This window comes from Lepidochelys olivacea (assembly GCF_965140295.1).
Source record: "Lepidochelys olivacea isolate rLepOli2 genome assembly, chromosome: 7".
In the NCBI taxonomy this organism is placed as follows: domain Eukaryota; kingdom Metazoa; phylum Chordata; order Testudines; family Cheloniidae; genus Lepidochelys; species Lepidochelys olivacea.
In genome coordinates, this window is record NC_140417.1 from 97,217,031 (window position 1) to 97,243,488 (window position 26,458).

Here is a 26,458-nt window from a genome sequence, read left to right on the forward strand (position 1 = left end):
TTAATGCAGCTTTAAATTTTGATATAATTCCTATTTTGGAATCAGATCAACATATTCTTCTTTTCCAAGAGGTGGCTTGTGGGCTGAAATACTTAACAAACAATCTTGTGAAACCTTCCAGTTCAGAAAAATACTGAATACTCATGTCTCCCATATAGCTGGATGCTAGAGCTTCAAAATGAGTATCTTTAAAGTCACTACTAATCAATGAAGGTGAAGCCACAGATCCAAAATGAGGGAGAACCTATTATCTAATACAGGGATCGGCAACCTTTGGCATGCGGCTCATCAGGGAAATCCACTGGTGGGCCAGGACAGTTTGTTTACCTGCAGCATCCTACAGGTTCAGCCAGTCGCAGCTCCCACTGGCCACGGTTTGCCGTTCCAGGCCAATGGGGGCTGTGGGAAGCAGCGTGGACCAAGGGATGTGCCGGCGGATTTCCCAGATGGACCACGTGCCAAAGATTGCTGATCCCTGATCTAATAGTTGTAGGAAATAGTACTGGGGACAGTAAAAAATATCAGTCTTCCAAACAAAAGGAGAAAATAATTGGTCCCACTGGCAGTCAAAAGTAGATAGGATATGAATTTTTAATAGATGAGAATCTGAAGCTCTAACCTGAGACTGCCAATATTCCAGCTCTTTCCCTTCCATCAGCCAGTAAGAAGTGTGTGACGGGATAAGTTCGAGGAAACAGAATCTTTGGGGATATCCAGTTAAAGCAAACAATTCTGTGCTCTTTTAAATGCAAGTGATGAACAGAGACTTCTTCATACAAAATCAAGTGTTCTGTACTGAGTTTGGCATAGCTGGACAGAGATTCTAAGAGGGAAGCAAGAAATATTGTTTACAAAACATTGGCTATAATAATATATCCAGTGACAAGTTATATGAAAGGAAATACAGACTTAAAAAATGCTAAAATTGCATAGCTTTGTCAGAAACCATGACCATTCTGGTAAGCATAGTGAGCAAGCCTTAGGCATCATCATCTGGTAACAGTCTGTTATTTCACAAGATTCCTACTTATAGCTATATGATGGGATTTAAGCCACTGAGTAGAAAGATGACATGGTACCACAACTGGGAAAGAATTACTAATTTCAGGACACAAAAATAGCAATAGCATGGAATATTGTCACAGAAACTATTCTTGTATGGAACTAGGGACATTCAAGTTGTGTCTTCGTATTACTTCAGTACTTCATTATACTGTGTGAAACCACATAGTAGTTTAAGAGGTTTTTTTTTTTTTTGTTAAATGATACTGTAATGAGACATTAACATGGTTGGTAGACAAAACACAATAGTTTAAAAATAGAGAGTTTTGTTATGATTCCCAAGTACAAATTCAACAGTTTTAGTAATAAAGACTCTTCAAATGGGTTACAATTAAATATAACACATAGATGTTACTGATATCATATAAAAGGATATCTTTTTACTTATTTCTTACAGCCGCTATTTGTGGGTGTGAACATATTCATTACCCAAAATGGAAAATGCTTTCTATAGGGGTTAATTCAAAAGCCTCTCATCTGAGGGAGACATATATAAATCCTGATTAGGACACAAAGGGAGCTGAGTTGGGTGGTTCCATGGTTATGCTTAGCAGACATTGACTACAGCATGCAGTTCAGCATGAATGGCAGTCTTTTCTCAGTTTAATCATACTTTTCTCCCTCAGATATGCAGGTGAAACAGGAAACTGTACCCTTGTAATGCTGGCAGCTAGACACTTCTGGAATGCATGTTTACCTTTTATAGGTTCTTCACTAGACAGAGAACAGCTTAAAGAGCCCACAGAAACAATTCTCAAAAACATCATTAAAGCAGAATCTAAAATTAAGCAGGTAAGATTATCTAATAAGTAGCAATATTTTAGTAGAATTTACTGACCAGTTGTGATTTTGAAGCACAATGTTGCTTTATTTGAAATTAGGGATGTTTACTTCAGGATTCTCTTTCCTGCGGGAGAGGAGAAAACTTCGAGTTTATCAGTCTAGCATCTTTTATGAGCACTTATATTCCTCTCATCTGAACACACGTTGACGCACCTCATCAATAGCCTCTCAGCTGGAACTGTTTTCTTCAAAAAGATTTGCTGCAACTTACAACTTTCAGGTGTCCCTTTCTGAGGTTTACAAAATGGTATTAATACAAAATATTAATATAAGAAAATATGGGAAAAATCAGCCAGTAACTTGCAGATTGGTGGTGATAGTTGGTCATAGTGCTCTTGATCTACAGGACATATTCAAAGAAAATCTCCAGTGAACAGAGGTTCTTCTTTGAGTGCTCGTTCATGTCCATTCCAGTCAGGTGTGTGCATGCCGCATGCACGCCACCTGGAATACTTTTCCCTTAGCAGTGTCCATGGGATCGGCCCGGACACCTACTGGAGTTGCGCCTTCACAGCGCCAAATATAGGGCCCTGCCGACCCGCCACCGCCTTACTTCCTTCTTACCGCTGGTGATGGCTAGCTGGAACAAACTGTTGCTCTTGCATTGCAAGCACATTTGGGCAGTGTCCACTCTTTATGTTTATAGTTTGTAGTAGTCAGGTAGTAGTTCTTAAGTTTCCTTTTGGGTTCCTCCCCCAGCCCTCCCCTCACCAACGCTTCCCAGGGTCCGGGGTATGCCTGATCCCCAGGATTCAAGCTCTGTGAGGACTGTGGATAGTTTATGCCTAAAAAAGTGACCCACACTCTTCCTGTCTGTGGTGTCTCAAGGAGAGCCACCACAAGAAGAAGTGCAGAATTTGCAAAGGGTTCCACCCTAGGACCTTAAAGGACCAAGATCAAAGACTCAAGATCCTTTTAATGAAGGCGGCACTCCAGCCACAATCCGACCTAGGGTCAGCAGAACCCACACCCAGCACCTCCTTGTTTGTGCGCAGTGATCCGGCGCTGATGGTGTGTTAGCTGGTGCCGAGGAAGGACCCCAAGGAGTCACGGCACCGCCACGCTCCATCCATAGACAGTCTTCTGTGCGGCATCAGTCTCAGTCCCCAGTGCCCCACAAAAAGAAAAGGCTGGAGGGGGTCACTCTCCCCCTTCCAAGCCCAAGGAGCCTGCAGCAGGGAGACCCCAATTCAATCCACATCACCTCGGCTCTTCCACCTCCCAGGGTCTCATCGATTCCTGCTCCCCCACCAATATCCAAACTTCGAGTCGCTCCACCTTACAGCGTAGAAGCTCCATGGCTGAATGCAGTGGAGCTCTCGTGCTCTGATCAAGTCAGACAAGTTCTCCTTGGCAGCAGGAAACCCTCTACAACAGCTACCTACCTTGCCAAGTGGAAGAGATTTTCAATCTGGTCGGTGCAGCACATTCTGTCCCCAACGCTCGCCTTGGTGCCACTTATACTGGACTATCTTTTCCATCTCAAGCAGCAGGGGCTGTCCATGTCATCAATAGTGGTTCACTTGGCCACCATCTCTGCCTTCCACACAGGCGCAGAGGACTGTTCAGTCTTTGCTAACCAGATAGTCAGCTGTTTCCTTAAAGGTCTCGACAGACTATACCCACAGGTCCAACAGCCTGTCCTGGCTTGGGACCTCAATCTGGTCCTTTCCAGACTTATGGGACCGCCATTTGAGCCCTTGGCGACGTGCTCCCTGCTCTCTCTCTCATACAAGGTGGCATTTCTGGTAGCGATAACCTCAACCAGAAGGGTGTCTGAGCTCAGGGCCCTAAATTCAGAGCCCCCTTACACAGTAGTCCATAAGGGCAAGGTTCAGCTCAGGCTTCACCCGGCTTTTCTCCCAAAGGTTGTCTCCCAATTTCACATCAACCAGGATATCTTCCTCCCTGTATTCTATCCTAAGCTGCACTCCAGCGCCAGGGAGCAGAGGCTTCACTGGATGTCTGCAGAGCGCTAGCCTTCTACATTGAGAGAACGAAACTGTTCTGAAGTTCTGTCCAATTATTCTTGGCAGTGGCAGACAGAATGAAAGGTCTTCCTGTCTCCTCTCAGCATATCTCGTCATGGATCATGTCATGTATTCAGGATTGCTATAGCTTGGCAAAGGTGCCCGCTCCTTCCATCACCGCGCACTCCATCAAGGCTCAGGCCTCCTCAGCAGCATTCCTGGCGCAGGTTCCCACCCAGGGAAATCTGCAGAGCAGCAACATGGTCCTCCATACACATTTTCACCACGCACTATGCAATCACTCAGCAAGCCAGAGACGATGCGGCCTTTGGGAGAACAGTGCTACAATCAGTGGACGACTCCGACCCCACCTCCTAAACTTGGGCTTGGGAGTCACCTGATTGGAATGAACATGAACAATCACTTGAAGAAGAAACAGTTACTCACCTTCTTGTAACTATTGTTCTTCAGGATGTGTTGTTCATGTCCATTCCAATACCCGCCCTCCTACCCCTCTGTTGGAGTAGCTGGCAAGAAGGAATTAAGGGGGTGGTGGGTTGGCAGGACCCTATATTGGGCGCCATGAAGGCACAACTCCAGGGAGCGCCCAGGCCGACCCTACAGATGCTGCTAAAGGAAAAATCTTCTGGCTGGCGTGCACACGGCACACACACACCTGATTGGAATGGACATAAGCAAGACATCTCGAAGAACAACACCTTACGAGAAGGTGAGTAACTGTTTTTTCCTCATAACTGCAGAATATCGGATTTCTCTTCCACCTGCCTGAAAGAGTTTTTATTGTACATACTTTCTTCAGAGGGGGCTGATATTCAACAAAATATTCAACAGTTTTGAGGGGAAAACTATAACCGAAAGGGTGTTAAGAGTCAATAATAACATGAAATACTTCTTAAACCTTTTCAGTAAAACCCTTTACACAATGTGGAAATAGGCACCTTTCTAAATACCATCTAGTAGTAGATAGGAAATACTTGCTGCGTTCTAGATGGTATCATGTTAATTTTCTTCAAATCTCGTAGAGCCATGGAGTTTAAGGCCAGAAGGGACCAACAGATCATCTCCTGATATGTGCACACTGTCGTGATGAAACATAACCATCTATTTATTGAGACATTTTTCTTTTTGTTCTTCAAAAGCACTTGGAGTTTTTAGAATTCTCTCTTTAGAAAACTAATACATTTCCCATTGAAGTCTTTCCTTTCATGTCAATGCGTTTTGCATCAGGCCCTTAAAATCTTGTTCATATATTTTGCATTCAGGCTCAGTAATACCAGAGTGTACCATTTCAGTTTCAGGCTGCATCTTAGATCATGTAGTAACAGAGTATAATAAAGAACAAAAAACTGAATTTTATTTCCACCCCAAGTAGTATATAAATCAGAAGCGTGATGTCTGGTCTGCTCTTTCAAAGTGATTAGAAGACAAAATTGATGAGTGTTACTCTGTACTTGAAAGTATAATGATGAGAACAGTTGTAAACTTAAGAGTTCTGATGTCTTATAGATAAGTTACTGTGACAAAGCTCTGTCCTTGCCTCCATGGGTCCCGCGTTTCCTGGCAGATTTCGCTAGCCTCAGAGGCTCACTGTGACCCTCCACGTAACCCTTCTCTCTCTAGGGACAAGGGTCACAGTCTACTGAGCCATTTTCATCATAAGCCAGTAAGGGAGGTGAGGAGAAGTTATCCTTCCTTGCACAGTCTCTGTTGTCTCCCAGTCTCAGTGATTAATCAGGGGGCAAAGGGAGCCCAGGCCCACCCTCTACTCCGGACTCCAGCCCAGGGACCCTAATAGTATCAGCTATGGTAGCTGACCTTTTAGAAACATGACATGCACAGTTCCCTGGGCTACTTCCCCCACAGCAGCCCTCACTTCCTCAAGTTCCACTTCACCCTTACCTCAGGGCCTCCTTCCTTGTGCCTGATACGGTGTGTACTACTCAGTCTCTCTAACAGTACAGCTCCTGACATGCATACCCACCTGACTAAGTGGGAAGCTTTTAACTAGTTTCAGCCAGCCCCTGATTGGCTTCAGGTGTCCCAATCAACCTAGCGTTCTCCCTGCCTTCTGGAAGGTTCTTAATTGGCCCCAGGTGTCTTAATTGACCTGGAGAAGCTGCCATTTCACTTATCCTGGTACCAGGGATTTGTTTAGCCTGGAGCTAATATATCTATCTCCCACTACTTTTCTATAGCCATCTGGCCTAGCCCCATCACAGTAGCTACTGCCACTAGACACTTTTTGCTAAGGGTCTGGTTATTTCCAGAGCTTAACAAGGCAATACATTTAAAAGTGATAAAAGGAAATGCTTTTTTATATGACTCATAATTAACTTATGGAACTCATTGTCAGAGGATATAATTTGGGCTAAAACCTTAATAGGAGTCATAAAAAAGATTTAGACATTTATGTGGATCATGAAAACATCCACACATATGCATTAGACAGAACAAAACCCCTTTTTTTTTTTTTTAGAAAGGTTATAAACGCTCATGCTTCAGAACATATGAAAACCACAGAGTGATAGTGGTTAGTTGCCCTTACAGGCAGGTCAGGCCATAGATGTCCACTTCAGGATTTCTTTGAAGCATATTGTACTGACTACTATCAGAGACAGAAAATGGTGCACACTAACAACTTCTGTATACTGATCCAGTATAGTAATTCATATGTTCCTAAGATATATGTCAGGTGGGCAGGGTAATACAGTGATCCAACACTGCAAAGGCACAGTTGACAGCTGGTTTAAGATGTGTACCATCCTGGAAAGGTGAGTGGTATCTGAATCAAAACAAAATTTGAGGTTGAGATAAGGACCAACTCTGCTAAGGACTAAGAGCTTTAAAAACTAATGTCCAATTACTGTAAGCTATGTTGGGGTTCTCCTCAACTCTCAGTGTAAAGCCTAGATATTCCATCACTTCTAGGAAGACATGTGTTGGCCTGTCCAAAACTGATCCGTTGTCCAACAGCTATAACTCTAGTTTAGAGAATTTACTAGCCCAGTCCCTATGTAATTTGTGGTCAGTATACCAGCAGAACCATACCTTTGGGGTTTGCATGTGGAAACAGCCAGGTGCTCAGAGAATATTAGCTTTGGGGTCGGTCACATTGGAAACAAGATGAAAAAAATCCATGCAAAAATCCCTTAATTCTGTGATATTTGTGGTCATCCAGTTACAAACTAAAGCCAGCTAAGCCAAGACAGGACTGACAAAATCTAGTTACCTCAAGCAACATTATGGTATGGGAAAGTATTGTGTAGTTCATTGTATTAATCAGTGCAATTGTGTAATACACTATGCCATTAGAAACATTGATTTGGAGGAAAATAGTTGTTTTAGTTTTCAACTCCCATATTCTTATTAACTGACCTAATCACCCTCTCAATTAATGATTATTACTCTTAGTGTATTAATAGTTTAAATATTATAATTAAATTGATCCTATTTATACATAGAAAACAGGACCAGAGCTTGAAGAGTTGTGCTAACAAAAATGTATGCACTACTTTTCTTTTTCTTTTTAGGGAACAGAAAATACGTTGCAGCTTCATCAATGGCCTACAAAGGATTTTCAAAGTAGTGGATCATCAGAAGGTCATTTTCTCCCAGGCATGTGTTTTATTCTTGTCATGCAAAAATGAATAGTCTAATATTTTTGTTTCAGAGTAACAGCCGTGTTAGTCTGTATTCGCAAAAAGAAAAGGAGGACTTGTGGCACCTTAGAGACTAACCAATTTATTAGAGCATAAGCTTTCGTGAGCTACAGCTCACTTCCTCAGATGCATATCGTGGAAACTGCAGCAGGCTTTATATATACACAGAGAATATGAAACAATACCTATTCCCACCCCACTGTCCTGCTGGTAATAGCTTATCTAAAGTGATTTCCAGCACAAATCCAGGTTTTCTCACCCTCCACCCCCCCACACAAATTCACTCTCCTGCTGGTGATAGCCCATCCAAAGTGACAACTCTTTACACAATGTGCATGACAATCAAGCTGGGCTATTTCCTGCACAAATCCAGGTTCTCACATCCCCCCCACCCCCATACACACACAAACTCACTCTCCTGCTGGTAATAGCTCATCCAAACTGACCACTCTTCAAGTTAAAATCCAAGTTAAACCAGAACATCTGGGGGGGGGGGGTAGGAAAAAACAAGAGGAAACAGGCTACCTTGCATAATGACTTAGCCACTCCAAGTCTCTATTTAAGCCTAAATTAATAGTATCCAATTTGCAAATGAATTCCAATTCAGCAGTTTCTCGCTGGAGTCTGGATTTGAAGTTTTTTTGTTTTAAGATAGCGACCTTCATGTCTGTGATCGCGTGACCAGAGAGATTGAAGTGTTCTCCGACTGGTTTATGAATGTTATAATTCTTGACATCTGATTTGTGTCCATTTATTCTTTTACGTAGAGACTGTCCAGTTTGACCAATGTACATGGCAGAGGGGCATTGCTGGCACATGATGGCATATATCACATTGGTGGATGTGCAGGTGAACGAGCCTCTGATAGTGTGGCTGATGTTATTAGGCCCTGTGATGGTGTCCCCTGAATAGATATGTGGGCACAGTTGGCAACGGGCTTTGTTGCAAGGATAAGTTCCTGGGTTAGTGGTTCTGTTGTGTGGTATGTGGTTGTTGGTGAGTATTTGCTTCAGGTTGCGGGGCTGTCTGTAGGCAAGGACTGGCCTGTCTCCCAAGATTTGTGAGAGTGTTGGGTCATCCTTTAGGATAGGTTGTAGATCCTTAATAATGCGTTGGAGGGGTTTTAGTTGGGGGCTGAAGGTGACGGCTAGTGGCGTTCTGTTATTTTCTTTGTTAGGCCTGTCCTGTAGTAGGTAACTTAAGAGTTCCCAGAAGTTACCTACTACAGGACAGGCCTAACAAAGAAAATAACAGAACGCCACTAGCCGTCACCTTCAGCCCCCAACTAAAACCCCTCCAACGCATTATTAAGGATCTACAACCTATCCTAAAGGATGACCCAACACTCTCACAAATCTTGGGAGACAGGCCAGTCCTTGCCTACAGACAGCCCCGCAACCTGAAGCAAATACTCACCAACAACCACATACCACACAACAGAACCACTAACCCAGGAACTTATCCTTGCAACAAAGCCCGTTGCCAACTGTGCCCACATATCTATTCAGGGGACACCATCACAGGGCCTAATAACATCAGCCACACTATCAGAGGCTCGTTCACCTGCACATCCACCAATGTGATATATGCCATCATGTGCCAGCAATGCCCCTCTGCCATGTACATTGGTCAAACTGGACAGTCTCTACGTAAAAGAATAAATGGACACAAATCAGATGTCAAGAATTATAACATTCATAAACCAGTCGGAGAACACTTCAATCTCTCTGGTCACGCGATCACAGACATGAAGGTCGCTATCTTAAAACAAAAAAACTTCAAATCCAGACTCCAGCGAGAAACTGCTGAATTGGAATTCATTTGCAAATTGGATACTATTAATTTAGGCTTAAATAGAGACTTGGAGTGGCTAAGTCATTATGCAAGGTAGCCTGTTTCCTCTTGTTTTTTCCTGCCCCACCCCCCAGATGTTCTGGTTTAACTTGGATTTTAACTTGAAGAGTGGTCAGTTTGGATGAGCTATTACCAGCAGGAGAGTGAGTTTGTGTGTGTATGGGGGTGGGGGGGATGTGAGAACCTGGATTTGTGCAGGAAATAGCCCAGCTTGATTGTCATGCACATTGTGTAAAGAGTTGTCACTTTGGATGGGCTATCACCAGCAGGAGAGTGAATTTGTGTGGGGGGGTGGAGGGTGAGAAAACCTGGATTTGTGCTGGAAATCACTTTAGATAAGCTATTACCAGCAGGACAGTGGGGTGGGAATAGGTATTGTTTCATATTCTCTGTGTATATATAAAGCCTGCTGCAGTTTCCACGATATGCATCTGAGGAAGTGAGCTGTAGCTCACGAAAGCTTATGCTCTAATAAATTGGTTAGTCTCTAAGGTGCCACAAGTCCTCCTAATATTTTTGTGGGATGGCTGCATGTTACAATGTTAATTTATCATTTGAATGTATTTCAAAGGTACTGAAGAGGATCTGACATTAAGGACATCCCTGTATGGGTTATTATTCCACATGTATGCTGATAAAAGTGACTGGGAGACAGGACTAAAAGTGTTAGATGAAGCCATTCAAGTTCTGCCTCGAACTAAACATAGACTGTAAGTTGGTTGATCTCTTTTTTTACTGAAACATTTTAAGCATCCTGACTCTTGAGAAATATAAAAATATGGATAATATTTAAATATATATTTTACATTAATAAAATAGTATAGAGGTTGCCTTTTTGTTGAGCTGACAATTTTTATAACAGAAGACAATATTGTATCTTTTCCCTGCCCCTTCACACTGCTTTTGAGTATCAAAGAAAGGCTTGATCTTTGATTGCTTCTTATAATTAAAATGTTTATAATGTTTGTGTAGGTCATCTTTAAAAAAGTTCCTAAGTAGGTACTGTATAACCTTTTCAACTATTTGATTATGGATCTTACTTTGCTCTGTTTCCTTCTCTTCTAATTACTATCTGAAGTCCAGATTTTAAAAGCAAGATGTTGTAAGAAAAGCTTTTTAGATGTGATCACAGGATGAGTTACGATTCAAATTACCCATTGAAATGAAGTTGAGCTAAGGAGAATGAGATCTCAGGCAGCTTAGTCTTCCCTCTCTATGCATATGTACCTCTAATTTAGACTTTGTGCTCCTTTTGATCACTACTGTAATAAAATAATAATATAAAATATATAATGTCAGTTATTTCCCCCCGATTTTGTTATCCTTGCATTTTTCAAAGAGAGTTCCACACATGTTTTAACCTCTCCAGCTCCCCTCTTTATTATTTCTTTGTCCTGACTAGTATTCATGACACCTGTCTATTTTATATCATCTGCCAAGATAGGAGCTTGCTAATGATATGTTACTTCTCTAAGTAAACCCTCCAGACAATGTTGACAAGCAAACACTGTGGCTTAACCAGTTAAGATAGTATCCCATCAGAGGTACGTTTCATATTTCTCCGTCAAGTTCTTACGTCTCTTGTTCCTGACTTTGGGGTCAGGCCTCTTCATTGGTTACAGTGGATTCAACTGAGGTTGTTTTTCAGGGGGTGACTCCTCACATAGCTTATTTCATTATTTAAGTCAAAATACTATATTAAAACATTATATTTAACCTATCTTTTATTTAATGACCAGGCTTGTTGAACATCAAGGCATGTGTTGTCTGGTTGAAGAACATTGTTTGGCTAATACATTAGTAAAAGTATATTTGAATGATTAGTTATTATTCAGTTTGTTTTGCATAAAAATCCATGACAACATTTACGTCTAAGTGTGTTACTTGCGGCCGGCTACAATTTCACATGTCTGAATGTCTATTTCATATTAGATGAGTGAGGGTGGAGAAGGGGGTACTACCACCTTTTAAGATAAAATAACAGGAATTTGGACTTTCCCCAGCTCTAACTCCAGTTAGGTTAAAACTCTGAAACTAGACTATAAGCAGCCTAAGGCTCTGATCCTGCAAAGACTTACACGTGCAAAGGCTTAAGCACAGCGTTATGACAAGTAACAGTAGTTGAGGATCTCCCCTGTGTGTAGTCTCTTTGATGTCAAAGGAACTGGTCATAGTGCATAAGGTTACATATGTGCATCTTTGCAGGATTAGGGTCTAATTTATTTTCTAAAGTTAAGGTTTGTAAATATCCAGAGGAGCAGGGAATTTGACTTTTCTATAAAAGAAAGATGAGTAGTGAAGTGCAGTTACCTTCACAACTGTAACATATTGTAGGATACAGTCCATAATTTTACAGATAAGAAATTGAGTAATTTCTAAACTTTTTTTTTAGCCTGATTTTCAAACATATGGTTATAGTGAAGGCAAGACTTGGACGTAATTTTATGATGGACATTCAGAAATTCAAGGATGAAAGTGAGGACTATGTGTCACATATGTGGCATCGTCTGGCACCAATCTCCAAAGACATTGTCGGGCAGTTAACCTGCTATCAGAATGCCATTGAAGCTTTACAGGTCTCTATGTTGTTAATTTTTAATAGACTCTTAATAGAATAGAATATACAGCTCACTGCATGCATCCGATGAAGTGAGCTGTAGCTCACGAAAGCTTATGCTCAAATAAATTTGTTAGTCTCTAAGATGCCACAAGTACTCCTTTTCTTTTTAACACCAGTCAAGGAGATGTTTAATGCAACACCTGGTCATTGTTAGTTTCAATTCTTTATCTTCCATTTGTAGTCATCTTCTCTCAGTCCTCCATTATACTGTCTCACTGCTTAGCTCCTTCCCAATAGTGATGGACTGATAATGAGCAAAAGAGAGTAATTTTTTTACATAATTTAATTTCTTTGGTATCTCCATCACTTTAGAATTATACATAAGAGTAAACCATTAATTACATGTTCATTTAGCATTACTTTTCATCATAGTTTAAAATAGTTCAATTTAATAGAAAGAATAAATGTTGTGCAAATTGTTTTGTCAGTTTGTTAATTTGGTGAGGGTTATTTTTCACAACTTTGAAATTATTTTTCTGATGGAAAACCAAGTGGATGTAGTTTAAGTCCTGGGACTCTGTGTCAACGCATTTGAACTGATGCCTGGTCTCTCTTGAGGAGGAAAAGGCCTAACAGTGACTAATTGATGGAGACTTTAATAGAAGAAAAGAAATTTAACTAATACTGATTTTTTTAATTACATTCAGTTAGACATTTTCCCTGATTAGGCAATGTCAGTAAATTGCTTGCTACCTATTTAAAATTAAATTTTTGCTTCCAAAAAACTGACAAATCTATATAGATCTTAGTATCAGTAATTTGATGTTACAGACTACAGTATGTGAACTAAATCATTCTGTCTTTTCTGTAGAAACAAGAAAGTGAGTGGCAGAAAGTTGATTATCTAATGGAATTTGCAGAATGGTTATACTGCAATAAGTTTCCTCTTAATGATGCTATTAAACATCTGGACTGGGCAGTAGATATCTTGCTACATTTGAAACTTGCCAAAGGACCTCTTGAGGAAGAAGGTGTGTAATTGATGTACTTATCCTTCAAAATAATTTCAGTACATGAATGCAGTATATGTTTTTTGTCTTACTATCTTTTACAGAATAAAAGCACCTGATCATTTTCAGTATATAAAAAGACCTTATATGGAACATGTTTCAGAGTAGCAGCCGTGTTAGTCTGTAGTCGCAAAAAGAAAAGGAGTACTTGTGGCACCTTAGAGACTAATTTGTTAGTCTTTAAGGTGCCACAAGTACTCCTTTTCTTTATATAGAACATGTTTCTTCATCTACAAAAGACTTAGAGGAAGTGAAAATGAAAAACCTGAGCTTCTTCACTTAAGACCTGATTCAAAACTGAAGTTACTGACGTCAGTGAACTTTGCATCAGGCCCTTAAATAAATCACAGAAGAAATGGAACAGGTTGATACAAAGATAGGTGCCAGAGACACTCAAGAACCAGTGTTGATGTAAATAACTAGTTTGTACCCCTTTTACAGATAGTGAAATGGAGGCATAGAGAGACTGTCACTTTCCCATGAATGCTCAATGCAACGACCAGAGATAGAATCTGGCGTTCTGACTCCCAGACCCTTATTACAACTATGAAACCACACCCCATTTCTTTATCCCTTTACCCTATTTCCATTACTTTATGAAATCTCTGGGTAAAATTTTCAAAAGTGCCTAGGTCCCATTTTAAAACATGATTGTCAATGGGACTTCAGCCTCCTAAGCACGAGCGTGATTTTTGAAGAAGCAACTCAGGCCCCTAAGTTTTTACCCTTTGTAACCATTTACATTGCTAATACCTCAGTGACTAGTTTGATAGAATGTTCCAGTCTAATTGAAGAAAACAACTAATTTCTAGACGAATGATGTGTGACATTAACTGACATCTTCTCCATTTGTGTCGTATTTTTATATAGACAGATGAGATGGGTCAAAAAAGAACAAGTGATGAGATGCAGTTGTGAAAGATGCATGATTCCTCTGTTAACACTGCATAATTAAAATGGCACTGAAAATGTCCTATTCATGTTTTTTTCTTTAAATATTACTTATCATTGTTTGTGTAATGGCAATTTAAAATTAATCTCTATTCATGGTATTTCCCTTCCATTCCACATAATCTTGCTGGTTGTTGATGAATGCTGGGCCCCTTTCATCAGTTCTCTTTTAAGAAGAAAAGCATTAACCATTTTGTATAAAAATGTATATATAGATTTTAATGGATTTTGAGAAAAATAGAACAAAAAAAGCAGATCAGATTATGAACTTATTAAAGTTGTTCCTGCCCCTTTAGGGGAATATGGATATTTTTGTTAAAATCTCAGATCCCACAATCTTCCACATTTAACTCATAACAGTTAGAGCACCACTCTTAAGGGGCCCCAGAACAGAAAGTTAGAATATCCACCCTGTGGGCTGCTTAAACCAGGCACAATTAGATGAGGGTACCCTTACTCTGCATTTCTTTGCTTTGTCATTGCTTACAGTTCTTTTTAAAGTGTATTGTTATGTTTTTATTAATAATTGAAACTATGATAGAAGTAATATTCTTCTATCATAGCAAGGTCATCTTTGGTAAGTTGGATTTCCATTTTTCTAATGTCATCTTGCTGTCAGTGGATTCTTTTTCATTTCCACCTTAGAAATGCAACTTTAAATAAGCCTTGAAATATTGTACAATGTCAGACCATTGACATTGTTTTCATTGTTGTTTTTTAACAGAGAAAAACATCAAACAAGAAATACCATCTCCAGCAAAGCTGAAGGTAGACTTTGGGGTAAATGTTACAATTCCCCAAACTGCTAATGAAGATTTAAAAAACATAAGGCAATTGGAAACTTTGTTTAGAGCACATACTTTAATGGCTATAATTTCTGGCCATAGCTCACCTTATCATCAACAACACTGTTTGATGGCTTATGCTAACATCATTCGTATCTGGCAGGTGAGGAGATCAGAATTTACCAATCACATTTAATTTATCTACTATATGAATACATAGGGAGACAGTATTTTGTTATTTTAACTGTCTTTATTATAATACAGACAATCCAATTTTACAATATTGTTAGGATATAGTTTTACAGTTTCTAAGCTTTAAATTAGAAAATTATCACAAGAAACTAGAGAGTACCTCTGTGTAGTTCAAATTCTTCCAACAACCATATGGAAGAAAGACAGTGCTCAGCTAAAGCTATTACTCTCTGTTGGTGTGTATATTCTTTGGAGCCTGGGGATCCACTTCTTCTACCAATGGTTTCTAAACTTTACTATCTAAATAGCTAGGGTAGAATAAGAACCATGATTGGTGATTTACAGAATTCACAATACTATTGGTGAAGAACAATAATTACAGATAGATAGTGACTTAGATCATTTCAAAGGGTATGTCATTTAACTAAAGGAATTATTTGACTCAGGCCTGGTTTACACTGGGCGGGGGGGATCAATCTAAGTTGCACAACTTCAGCTACATGAATAACGCAGCTGAAGTCCATGTACTTAGATCTACTGTTCTGCAGCATTTCAAATCAAATTGAATGAACCTCATTAAATGTTGTATTTTCTCATTGATGTGACTGCCTAATTTCCAGTGACATTTATAGAAAACATCAGAAGGACTGCACTGCATGTTAAATTTTTTTAATTTATTTAAATATTCGAAATGGTGAAAGCTGTACTTTACCTCAGTATATGCCACATGCCATCGTAAGTGCCACCTGAGTGGTGTGGGTGAGAGATCTGCAAAGTGAAGCTGGTATCCAAATCAGTATGTTCCAGGTTGTATTATTGTTTTTCCAGTGATTACAAATGCTTACAAAGTGATTAAGTAATTGCTTAATATAAAAGCTTGTAGCTGAACCCTACTACATACATGTGTTGATAATTATCAGACATTCATCGTGAAATTAGTTTGGACTATATAACATATAAAAATTTGGAAAACAGGAATTTTAGAAAATAAAATTCTGACTAACATTTCCAAATTTCACATCGTTAGAATTTTTAATATTCTGTACTTGACTAAGAGAAACAGGATGATTTCTAGATAATGATAGTAGATGAATAAACATCAAAAGTAGCTAGTGCAGATATCAGTGTCTGTTATAGGACAATTGCAGTAGCTGTCTGTGGGCTAATGCTTATAGATCAGTGCTTCTCAGACCTCAGCAGTTCAGGAGCCAAATTAGCAAACATTACCCAAAAGAGCCACAGTAGTGTGAATTCATTGTTTCATTTACTATAGTACTATATATTCATATTTAAACAGTATGATGGGAAATAGTGTGGGTGGGTGTGTGGGTTTGTTTACACATATATATATAAATTCTCACAGCAAAATGACTGACCAAGTATTATTATTTTATCAGCTACAATTGGTTAATACCATAGTAAAAGCATCTTGAATGCTTAATTACTTAGGGTGATGAATAATTCAATCACACAGAGTTTTAATATCATGTGCTGTAAAGAGCTGCAGGAGACGCATTAAAGAGCCGCTTGCGAGCCTCAGTCTGAGTGTCACTGTTATATATTAACATTGCTGTGAGCTTCAAACTTTTCATAAAAGACATTTTAGGATTGAAAATAGGTTGTTTATAAAGAGATACAGGAAAGCTTGCAAGACTGTGTGATGTGAAGCTTGTTTGGGATTAAAAATAGAGCAGATTTGATTGAAGATGAATGAGAAGGACAGATTAAAATCTTTTGAACTCCTCGGGGATCCTGATGCTTGTTTTCATTTCCAGGTGAGACTCTAGAATCTTAAGACTCTTCAGTAACTATCTGTTAGGCAATGGAGTAATTTCTGAAAGCTTAAAAAAAACCATGAAATGTTAGATGCCTTAAAAAAAAAAACACATAGTGCCATATGGTAAAGACCCAGTGTGAGATCTTGATAAGTTATGGAACATGTAGCCGGTGTTCCAGTTTTAGTCCACAGGTTGTCTTGTGGACTTTGATCACCTCTAACAGAAATTATTGTTCAAATGTCCTACCAAATTACTATCCTAATTTTTAGTCAAGATCAATAACAAAAAGAGCTTCAGTAAGGAGTTCTCTCCTTCCTTGGGAATCAGAACGTCAAAGCTTTGCTTCCACAAGACAAAGAGAAAGAAAGATTTTCTCCAGATACTTCATATTCTGGAGCTTCAGTTAATGCAGCATACACTATGCTACACTACACTTTTGCAATAGGGCAGACTTGGAGGAGCATATTATACTTGTCTTTCATCTGTGCACAGGCTCCCAATTCATGGTGCTGTGAAACTAAGGTGATGGTTGTAAAGTCCTAAATGATCTAGGTATTTATTTCAAAGACTCTCACTTTCTGTACCCAAACTGAACAGCTGTGTTCAGTCATAACACTTGAGCTGTTTAAGTGCACTATGGTGACTCATGCTTCCATAAATGCTTGTAGAAATAATCATAATGTGAGGGTTCTAGGAGCCTTTGAAATTTTCTGTCTCTGGGAGAGTAGTCTTGAGTGAACATAATGGAGTGTGATTCTGTTTCTAGTAGCTAAGGACAGCATTTATTTATTTATTTATTTAAAGTTAAATAATTGTAATTATTTTTCTCTAGGTTTCATTGTCTGCAGCAGGATCTATTATTAAAGCATTACCAAAATCCTCACCATCTTCCCAGAATGCACAGTCAGCCACACCTAAGAAAGATAAAGGCAAAAAGGATGCAAAACAAGTAAGGCACTCCTCTTTATGAAAAATCTAGATATTTTTACTTCAATAAATAGTGTTTCTTAGGTCAGTTCTTCAAGCACAAAATTATAGAAATTGGCATTACAGTGCTAAAACTCACCACCTGCTGCTTTCCAGACCCCAAAATCAACCACCCTTAAAAAGAACCAAGCCCAAAAGGATGCCAAACAGGTGTCTTTCTTTTTTCCTCTTTGAAACAGTTCTGTTTAAGTAAATATTTATTGCTTATAGAAAATAAACTCTCTAAAGAGTTCCTTTAATTAAAGGTGCAGTCTTCAGTTATGAAGGAGAAGCCTAAACGAAAAGGACCAGTTGAAGCATTACCAGCGAGTGTGGAGGAATGGGCTAGCTATGACTGCCCTGATGAAGTTAGAGATGCTTTTAAACAGGAAACAAGCTGTTATGTTATTAACCGGGATAATATTCTGGTACCTGTAAGTAAACATTTCAAAATCATTGCTCTACTTTAGGAAAACAAAAGCTGAGACCAATCCTAGTGTGACGAAGTGGGACTGTTCTTAATGTTTCCTCTGAATAGTGTGGGGGTGCCTCAGTTTCCCCTATGCAGGTCTTAAGTATCTAGCTGGTGGGGTAAGGGTGTATGATCATTGCAGAGCCCTAGAGAGCAGGTGTGTGCAGGGGTCTGGACACAGAGAATGGCCGACACCCTGTTTCCTGGCAACTGATGGCCTGGCCCTTCCCCCTGCAGGGTGAGAGCTAAAGGGTTGGAGAACAAAGGAATCAGGTGACCTCCTGGCCCGGGAAAGGGACAAAGCCCAGAGGAGGAAGGGCTGGAGAGGGTTTTCAGTTTGAGGCTGGCTGGGGACATGGAGTGAAGTACAGACGTGGTTGTCTGGCTCACTGCCCCCCAAAATGGACCCAGCTGAGGGGTCCTGTTCTCTGCACCTACAAGCTCTGTGTTAGACCATGTTCCTGTTGTCTAATAAACCTCTGTTTTACTGGCTGGCCGAGAGTCAAGAGTCACGTCTGACTGCGGAGCTGGGGTGCAGGACCCTCTGGCTTCCCCAGGAGCCTGCCTGGGCGGACTCACTGTGGGAAGTGCACAGAGGGGCAGAGGATGCTGAATGCTCTGAGGTCAGACCCAGGAAGGTGGAAGTTGTGTGAGCTGTGTGTCCTGCAGACAGTCTGCTCACAGAAAGGAGACTTCCCCAGAGTTCTGACTGGCTTCATGGGGAGCAGTTCCAGAGCATTGCCCAGGGACTCCGTGACATCTAGACATTAGTTTTTGTCTGTATATAGTCAATGCGTTTTGCAGACAGTTTTTAAAAAGACTTTTTTTTCTTTCCCTTATCTGCTTTTATATTATGAAGGTGCTGTTTGCAACTCCATAATTATAATGTTCTGAAACAGGCTTAAAAGGGGCAACACATTCCTTTTAATTCTGTAAGTGTTCTAACATTACGTGAAACTTTACATAATGTTAGATTTTGTGCCATTTGAATTTTTTTGTTTGGGTTTCTTTAAATCAAATATTATTAAGTAAATGGTCTTTAGTTAAAATTCCTTTATGCCAGTTGGACAAAGTTGGTGAGAGAGACAAGCTTTCAAGCTTACATGGATCTCTTCTTCAGTTGTGGGAAATATACTCAGAGTGTCACAGCTAAATACAGTGTGAAACAGATTGCTTAGCATAAGTTGTTAACACATATTTCAAGGGACTGACCATTCAAGGTGAAGTGGTCCGTTAACACCCCTCCAGTCAAAGTGGGGAAAGACAAGGGAGGGGGAAAGGCAGCGAGGTATGGGGGTTGTTAATGGGTTAGTTTGTTATAATAAACCATAAATCCAGGGTCTCTATTCAGTCAATGATTTTTAGTGTCTAGCAAAGTTATGAATTTAGCCTCGTAGATTTGTCTTTTGAAACTATTGGACAGGTTTCCTTTGAGAATGAGGACTGATTCGTCAGATGTAGAGTGACAGCTTCATGAAAAATGTTCACACCAATTGCATATTCTTTTGTTTATATATATATCTTTAAAACAACCCTGTATCTCCTCAGCTGTGGTAGAGGTGAATTTTGAGTGGATCTGGTATGCTAGCAAGTTTTTTTAAAATATTTTTAAAAAATTTCTGCTGTTATTCATCATAACTGAAAACGTATGTACAACAAATAGTCAATGCATAAGATTTTCTTCATCAGATATAAATCTTTATCAGCTTCATTTTTCTGGTAGATTTTATCCTTCATCAGAGAAGATGTGTATACCAAACATAATGAACCAGATTTGGACCAATTATTCCCACTGATGAAACCAGTGGGACTGGCCATGTGAATAAGTGCTCATCAATAGGAGTAAGAAGTTCACAAACTAATCCATGGGAAATTATGCAAATCTATAAGTGCTATATAGTAATTATGAAAATTCTAATGATAACAGTCATTTTGGCCTGAGGATCTTTTAATTCTTCTTCAAGTAGTGTCCCTATGGGTGCTCCACTTCAGGTGATCTGCACCCTGTGCCTTTGACTGGAGATTTTTGGTAGCGGTGCCTGTCTGGCCTGTGCATGCACTCCACACGTCCTTGTGCCTCACACTGAGGCTATATGGGGCCACTCGCGCAAACCACTTCAGTTCCTTCTCAGCTGCCTTTGGCCTGAGGTGGAGTCTACAACTGTGCCTCTTCTCTACTAGTATTCAGAATTCAGTTTGTTTGTTAGTATATAGTGTTAGTAGTTGTTGGAACATCTGTTCCTTCCTTCCTTCCTTCCTTCTTTCCTTCCTTTGGAAAAAAATGTTTTTTAATTTGTTGTTCATGCATATTGTTAGATAGTGTTAAATGTGTTTTTCCTTCAGTAGAGGTCAGTTTGTTGTTAATTTGCTTGGGAATGCCAGGCTTCCTGGGATTCAAAAGGTGCATCTCTTGTTGTGAGGCTGTCTGAGTCAGCAGGGAATCCCCCAGTGTCTTTGCTGTTTGGGTGATACCCATATTTCTAATAAGTGCAAGATCTGCACTTCCTTCAAGAGTAGATTCCCATTAAATTCCTGATGATGGAGCTTTGGTGGACCTCCCTTTACATAGGCCTCCCACTATCACTAGTGCCCCCATCCACATCGACATCTCAGTCCCTGGACAAAGCTAGAGACATAGGTGGTACCGTGACACTGAGTACATTTACGGTACCAAAGACTTCAGCAAAGATAGTTCCAATACCTGCCTCTAAGCAGAAGGGAATGAGTAAAACTCCAAGAAAATCTCAGTCACTGACACACAAGAAGAGTATGGAGACCTCAAGTCCCAAGAGGAATTCCATGCAGACTCTGAACCATGTTGATACCACAAAGGCAAAAGGAGTCAATTGTCTAAGACAGACACAGTACCAAGCTCGGGCACCACTATGCAGAGCAGCAGAGTCAAGGTAGTGAAGAGTTCTGAGCTGAGCCATGAACAACATTCAGTACCAGTAACAGGAAAGTCAGGGGTAGCAAAGACCACTCAGGTGCTTATGGTACCAAGGGAATTGACACTGACTATCTCCCATGCAAAGGGCTTAGTACCAGCTTCTTCAGTACCATAAGAACAGCCATACTGGGTCAGACCAACAGTCCATCTAGCCCAGTATCCTGTCTTCCAATAGTGGCCAATGCCAAGTGCCCCAGGGAATGAACAAAACAGGTAATCATCAAGTGTTCCATCCCCCAGAATCGCTCTCAACCAGAGTCGCTCTCAACAGTTTCTCTCTCAACCCACTCTTGGACACCATTGTTACCGCATGAATGTAGGTACCCTGTGGACTGATAGTATCTTGGGAACCGAACTCTTCTCTGTTAATGAGTGCTGGAGGTTTGTCAACATCAAGACTCTCTTGGTCACTGACTCCGCTATCTCCTAGACCACCACATTCACCCTCATTTTTCTTGTAAATGGAACAGCTATCTCCACTGTTGGTGTATGTGAAGGAGGAATCTTTGGACTCTCATGTATCTGTCTAGGGTTCCCTTATCTATTCCCGTACATGCTGCTGTCCATCTTATACTGACGTACTACAGCAAGATAGATCCCAGATGGAACCCACATGGCAGGAACACACATGAATGCCTCCATTTGGGCCCTCCTCAGATATGTAAAACAGCAGAAATTCAGGACGGTGATCAGCATTCCCTCTAATTTTTCCCACACATGTGCAGAATGAATTTTGTTATGTGCACCAATATGGAGGTGATGTGTGACATATCACCTCCATATTGGTGCACATAACAAAATACATGTGATGGGGGGTGGGCCAAAGGTTTTGGAGTGTGGGAGGGGGCTTAGGGCTGGGGCAGAGGGTTAGGGTGCAGGGGGTTAGGGCTCTGGCTGGGGGTGCGGGCTCTAGGGTGGAGCCAGCGATGAGGAGCTCAGGGCTGGGGCAGAGGGTTTGGATGCAGGGGGCTGCAGCTCTGGGGGTGGGGCCGGGGATGAGGGGCTATCGCAGGGAGAGAGGACTCTCCCCATCTCTCTCTCCCCACAGCAGCACTGGGCTGGGGGAGGGCGGGCAAGGGGTCTCTCCCCGCTGCAGAAGCTCCGGGGCCAGGCTGGGTTGGGGCTGGGGGAGAGGCACCTCTCCCTGCTGCAGCAGCTCCAGGGTTGGGGGAGAGGCACCTCTCCCTGCCGCAGCCCTGAGCACCTGCACGGCACTTAATAGGCTGCTGTGCAGCTGTTCAGCTTAGAGGACTTTAGATGGCGACCCTTGCAGCAATAATTCCCTCGTTTAAAATTAGGAGATTGGTTTATGACTGTCAAGGTTCCTTCCCCACTCTGAACTCTAGGGTATAGATGTGGGAACCTTCATGAACCCCTCCTAAGCTTACTTTTACCAGCTTAGGTTAAAACTTCCCTAAGGTACAAACTATTTTACCTTTTGCCCTTGGACTTTATCGCTGCCACCACCAAACTTCTAACAGGTATATAACTGGGAAAGAGCCTGTTTGGAAACATCTTTCCCCCCCAAATCCTCCCAAACCTTACACCCCCTTTTCTGGGAAAGGTTTGATAAAAATCCTCACCCATTTGCATAGGTGAACACAGACCCAAACCGTTGCATCTTAAGAACAATGAAAAAGCATTCAGATTCTTACAAGAAGAATTTTAATAGAAGAAAAAGTAAAAAGAATCACCTCTGTAAAATCAGGATGGTAAATACCTCACAGGGTAATCAGATTCAAAACATAGAGAATCCCTCTAGGCAAAACCTTAAGTTACAAAAAGACACAAAAACAGGAATCTACATTCCATTCAGCACAGCTTGTTTTCTCAGCCATTTAAAGAAATCGGAATCTAACGCATATCTAGCTAGATTATTTACTAAGTTCTAAGACTCCATTCCTGTTCTGTCCCCAGCAAAAGCATCACACAGACAGAGAGAGAGGCTTTGTTTCTCCCTCCCCCCAGCTTTTGAAAGTATCTTGTCTCCTCGTTGGTCATTTTGGTCAGGTGCCAGTGAGGTTATCCTAGCTTCTTAACCCTTTACAGGTGAAAGGGTTTTTCCTCTGGCCAGGAGGGATTTTAAAGGTGTTTACCCTTCCCTTTACATTTATGACAATGACTCTCAGCCAACAAGACTCACACACTTTCATGTTGCTATTTACCCTTCACACCAAAGATTTCTTCAATTTTTGATCAACAACGAGCGCTGCCCATACAGGGTGCTTTCTTTCAATCTGTCTTCTCCCCAAGAATATCCTCAAAGATTCTGGTGGTAGTCGCCACCCACCTATATCATTTGGATATAGTAGTTTTACCTTATCTGAACAATTGACTGATCGGGGCACATCATGTCAGGAAGTGTTGGCAGCAATAAAGATGATGTATACTCTGTTTGGCAGCCTGGGCCTCCCAGATAAATCCCAGAAAGTCCATTTTTATTCTAACACAGCATCTAGACTTCATAGGAGCTTTCCTGGATGCACTGACAGACTGAGCAGCAGACTTCTTGCTGTAACAAATCTCATATCCAGGATTCAGGGAAGTCCTCAAGTAACAGTAGGAGATTGTCTTCAGCTGCTTGGACACATGTCAGCTTGTGTCTTTGTAGTGTAACTTGCCAGACTACATCTCAGAAGTCTACAGGGATGACTGCAAATGGTTTACAACCCAAGAAAGCACAGTCTAGACAGGTTACTATCTGTTCTCCCAGTGGGTTATACAAACACTGAACTGGTGGAAGGACCCAGCTCAAACATGTGCAGGTGTTCCATTTTTCCAGAATCTGTCTATGACAGTCATAACATCCAACACTTCATTTTTGGGTTGGAGGATACATCTGGTTCAGAGCAAATGGTGACTACTGGAATTGAGAGTAATCAAAAATGCTTGCTTACACTTCCTACTGCTAATTAGGTCCCAGTCTATAAAAATAATGACAATCTGGCATGCATATATGACATCACTGTCAGAGAGGAGTACATTCCCCACCTCTCTGTGCTGAAGCAATAAAATTGTGGAATTGGCAGATAGTCATCTTAGCTTCATATCTCCCAGGTATTCAGAACACCATGGCAGATGACCTCAGCAGACATTTATCTTGAAATTACGAATAGGAATTAAACTCCCAAGTCCTCCACATGATATTCCTAGTCTGGAGAGTCTTGGCGGTCAATCAGTTTGCCATGGTAGCTAAAGCAAAATGCATCAGCTGTTGTTCCAGAGGGGGGTCTCAATCCCCAGCCCCTAGGAGATATTTTCTCATCTCAAGGAAGAAGGGACTTCTCTGTGTATCTCCAGCAACACTGTTACTGTTAAAGGTCCTCAACCAGGGTCAGGTCAGGGTCATAGTGATTGCACCAACGTAGCCAAGACAAATTTGGTATTCCTACCTAATCAGACTAACCTCTTGCCCTCATTGGAGACTTCCGATCACTTCTCTCCTCCTGACTCAGTTGAACAGTTCACTGCAACCCGCAGGTTCTGAGGCTCCAAGCATGGTTCCTCAATGAATCTAGGAATAGGAATGAATCTGTTCATCAGAGGTACAACACATTTTATTAAACAGTAGAAAAGAATCTACAAGAAATACTTATCTCCAGAAATGGAAGCATTATTCTCTTTGGTGTAGCAATCATCAGATTTCACCTATTCTTTCCTCCCTTCTCAGAGTATTGGATTACTTGTTGGAATTGGAAACATAGTGTGTTTTCTGTGAACTCTATTGGGGAACCCTTTAGAAGCAATAACAACCTTTCATTTACACACAGTTGCTTTTTGTTTTTTCCACTCTTCATCACCAAGCCATGGTAAGATTCCTAAGAGGTTTGTCAAATCTCTTCCCACAAATCAGAACTGCTCTAGCTGGGACCAGAACATAGTCCTTAACTGCCTGTGAGCCACCAGCTACATATTCTTTGTTAGATCTGTCAATGAAGATGGCTTTCTTGGTAGCTATAACTGGAGAATTGGGAGCTTTAATGGCTGGAGAACTGGGTGCTTTAATGGGAAACACTGCACGCCCCCTTTGCCCCATTCACCAGAGAGAAAGTATCGCTGAAGGCCCATTCCAGATTTTTACCGAAGGCGTCCTTGGAGTTAATCAAACTATTCATCTCCCAGGTTTTTTCCCCAAAACCACATTCAGACTTGTCAAGAAACCATGTTCCGTACCCTAGATGGTAGGAGGGCCTTAGCTTTTTACTTAGATAGGGCCACAACTATTAGAAGATCTCCTTGACTATTTGTCTCCATTGTGGACAGAAGTAAGGGTTTGGTTATTTCAAAACAGAGGTTATCAAAGTGGATCTCTGGATGTATTAAGATTTGTTATGATCAAGCTCAACTTCAACCCCCTTCAAGAATGATAGCACATTCCACTAGAGCACTTTCTACTTCTATAGCCTGACATAAGGAGGTATCCATTGCAGACAACTGTAAAGCAGCAACATGGTCCTCTTGCATACCTTGTCTAGTCATTGTGCCATGGTGCCTACCACAAGATCAAATTCAACTGTAGGCAGTGCAATTCCCTCTTCTGTATTGGACTCTGCTCTGAACCTTGCACCTCCTCAGAGGGGGTATTCTTTGGGAATCACCTGAAGTGGTGCATCCACAGGCACACTACTCAAAAAAGGAGAGGTTATTCACGTTGTGCAGTAACTGGAATTCTTCAAGATGTGTGTCCTTTAGGGTGCTCCTCTACCCTCCCTCCTTCCCCTCTGCTTCAGAGTCTCCATTGTGAGACTTTGCAATGGAGGAGGAACTGAAGGCAGTTTGCCCACATTGCCCCATGTAACCTCAGTGCAGGTCATGAAAATGTATGGGGTGCTTGCCTGGGTCAAATGGGCACTGTTACCCAAAATCTCCAGTCAAAGAAAGGCATGAGCTCACCTGAAGTGGAACACTCACAGTGACACACATCTTGAAGAACTCCAGTTACTGCACAACATGAGTAACCTCTTCATCAAAATGCTAGTGGTAACAGGTGGCCCACTCCCTGGGTCTCATAGCTCTGGTTCATTAGAGGTCAGAACTTCAAAAGTCATCTTCCATACCAGGAGGAAGTACATGTTTGCTTTCTTGTACAACTCATTACCAAATAACTCTCATTTTCTCAGTCCCTCTTTGCCTGCACTTGTGTTCAGAGTTGCATTCAGTTACTGCTCCCTACGTATCTTTTTACATCAGCTTTTTGTGGTGAGAAATAGGGGAGTTAGTGATTGTCTGCCAGTTCCTTAGCTAAGTGCTGACTATTTTCTTTAATACTCTTTTTGTCTTTTAAAGCACTAACCAGCGATCTGCACAGGGAGCTGTAAATGAGGT

General features: G+C 41.0%; 1 protein-coding gene across 8 annotated transcripts in view; it reads left to right on the top strand.

Moving 5' to 3' along the window:
* The window catches only part of CFAP46 (cilia and flagella associated protein 46), a 141,270-nt gene that overhangs the window by 62,761 nt on the left and 52,051 nt on the right, over positions 1 to 26,458 (top strand). For all 8 annotated transcript variants that reach the window (XR_014712519.1, XM_084635260.1, XM_084635258.1 and 5 more), the window contains exons 25-32: positions 1,689 to 1,854; positions 7,427 to 7,511; positions 9,981 to 10,119; positions 11,802 to 11,985; positions 12,841 to 13,000; positions 14,715 to 14,938; positions 17,578 to 17,694; positions 17,978 to 18,145. Coding sequence is in view for 7 of the 8 variants with exons in the window: in XM_084635260.1 (XP_084491386.1) it covers positions 1,689 to 1,854; positions 7,427 to 7,511; positions 9,981 to 10,119; positions 11,802 to 11,985; positions 12,841 to 13,000; positions 14,715 to 14,938; positions 17,578 to 17,694; positions 17,978 to 18,145 (1,243 nt within the window). In the remaining variant the exon portion in view is untranslated. The remainder of the gene's footprint in view (positions 1 to 1,688; positions 1,855 to 7,426; positions 7,512 to 9,980; positions 10,120 to 11,801; positions 11,986 to 12,840; positions 13,001 to 14,714; positions 14,939 to 17,577; positions 17,695 to 17,977; positions 18,146 to 26,458) is intronic.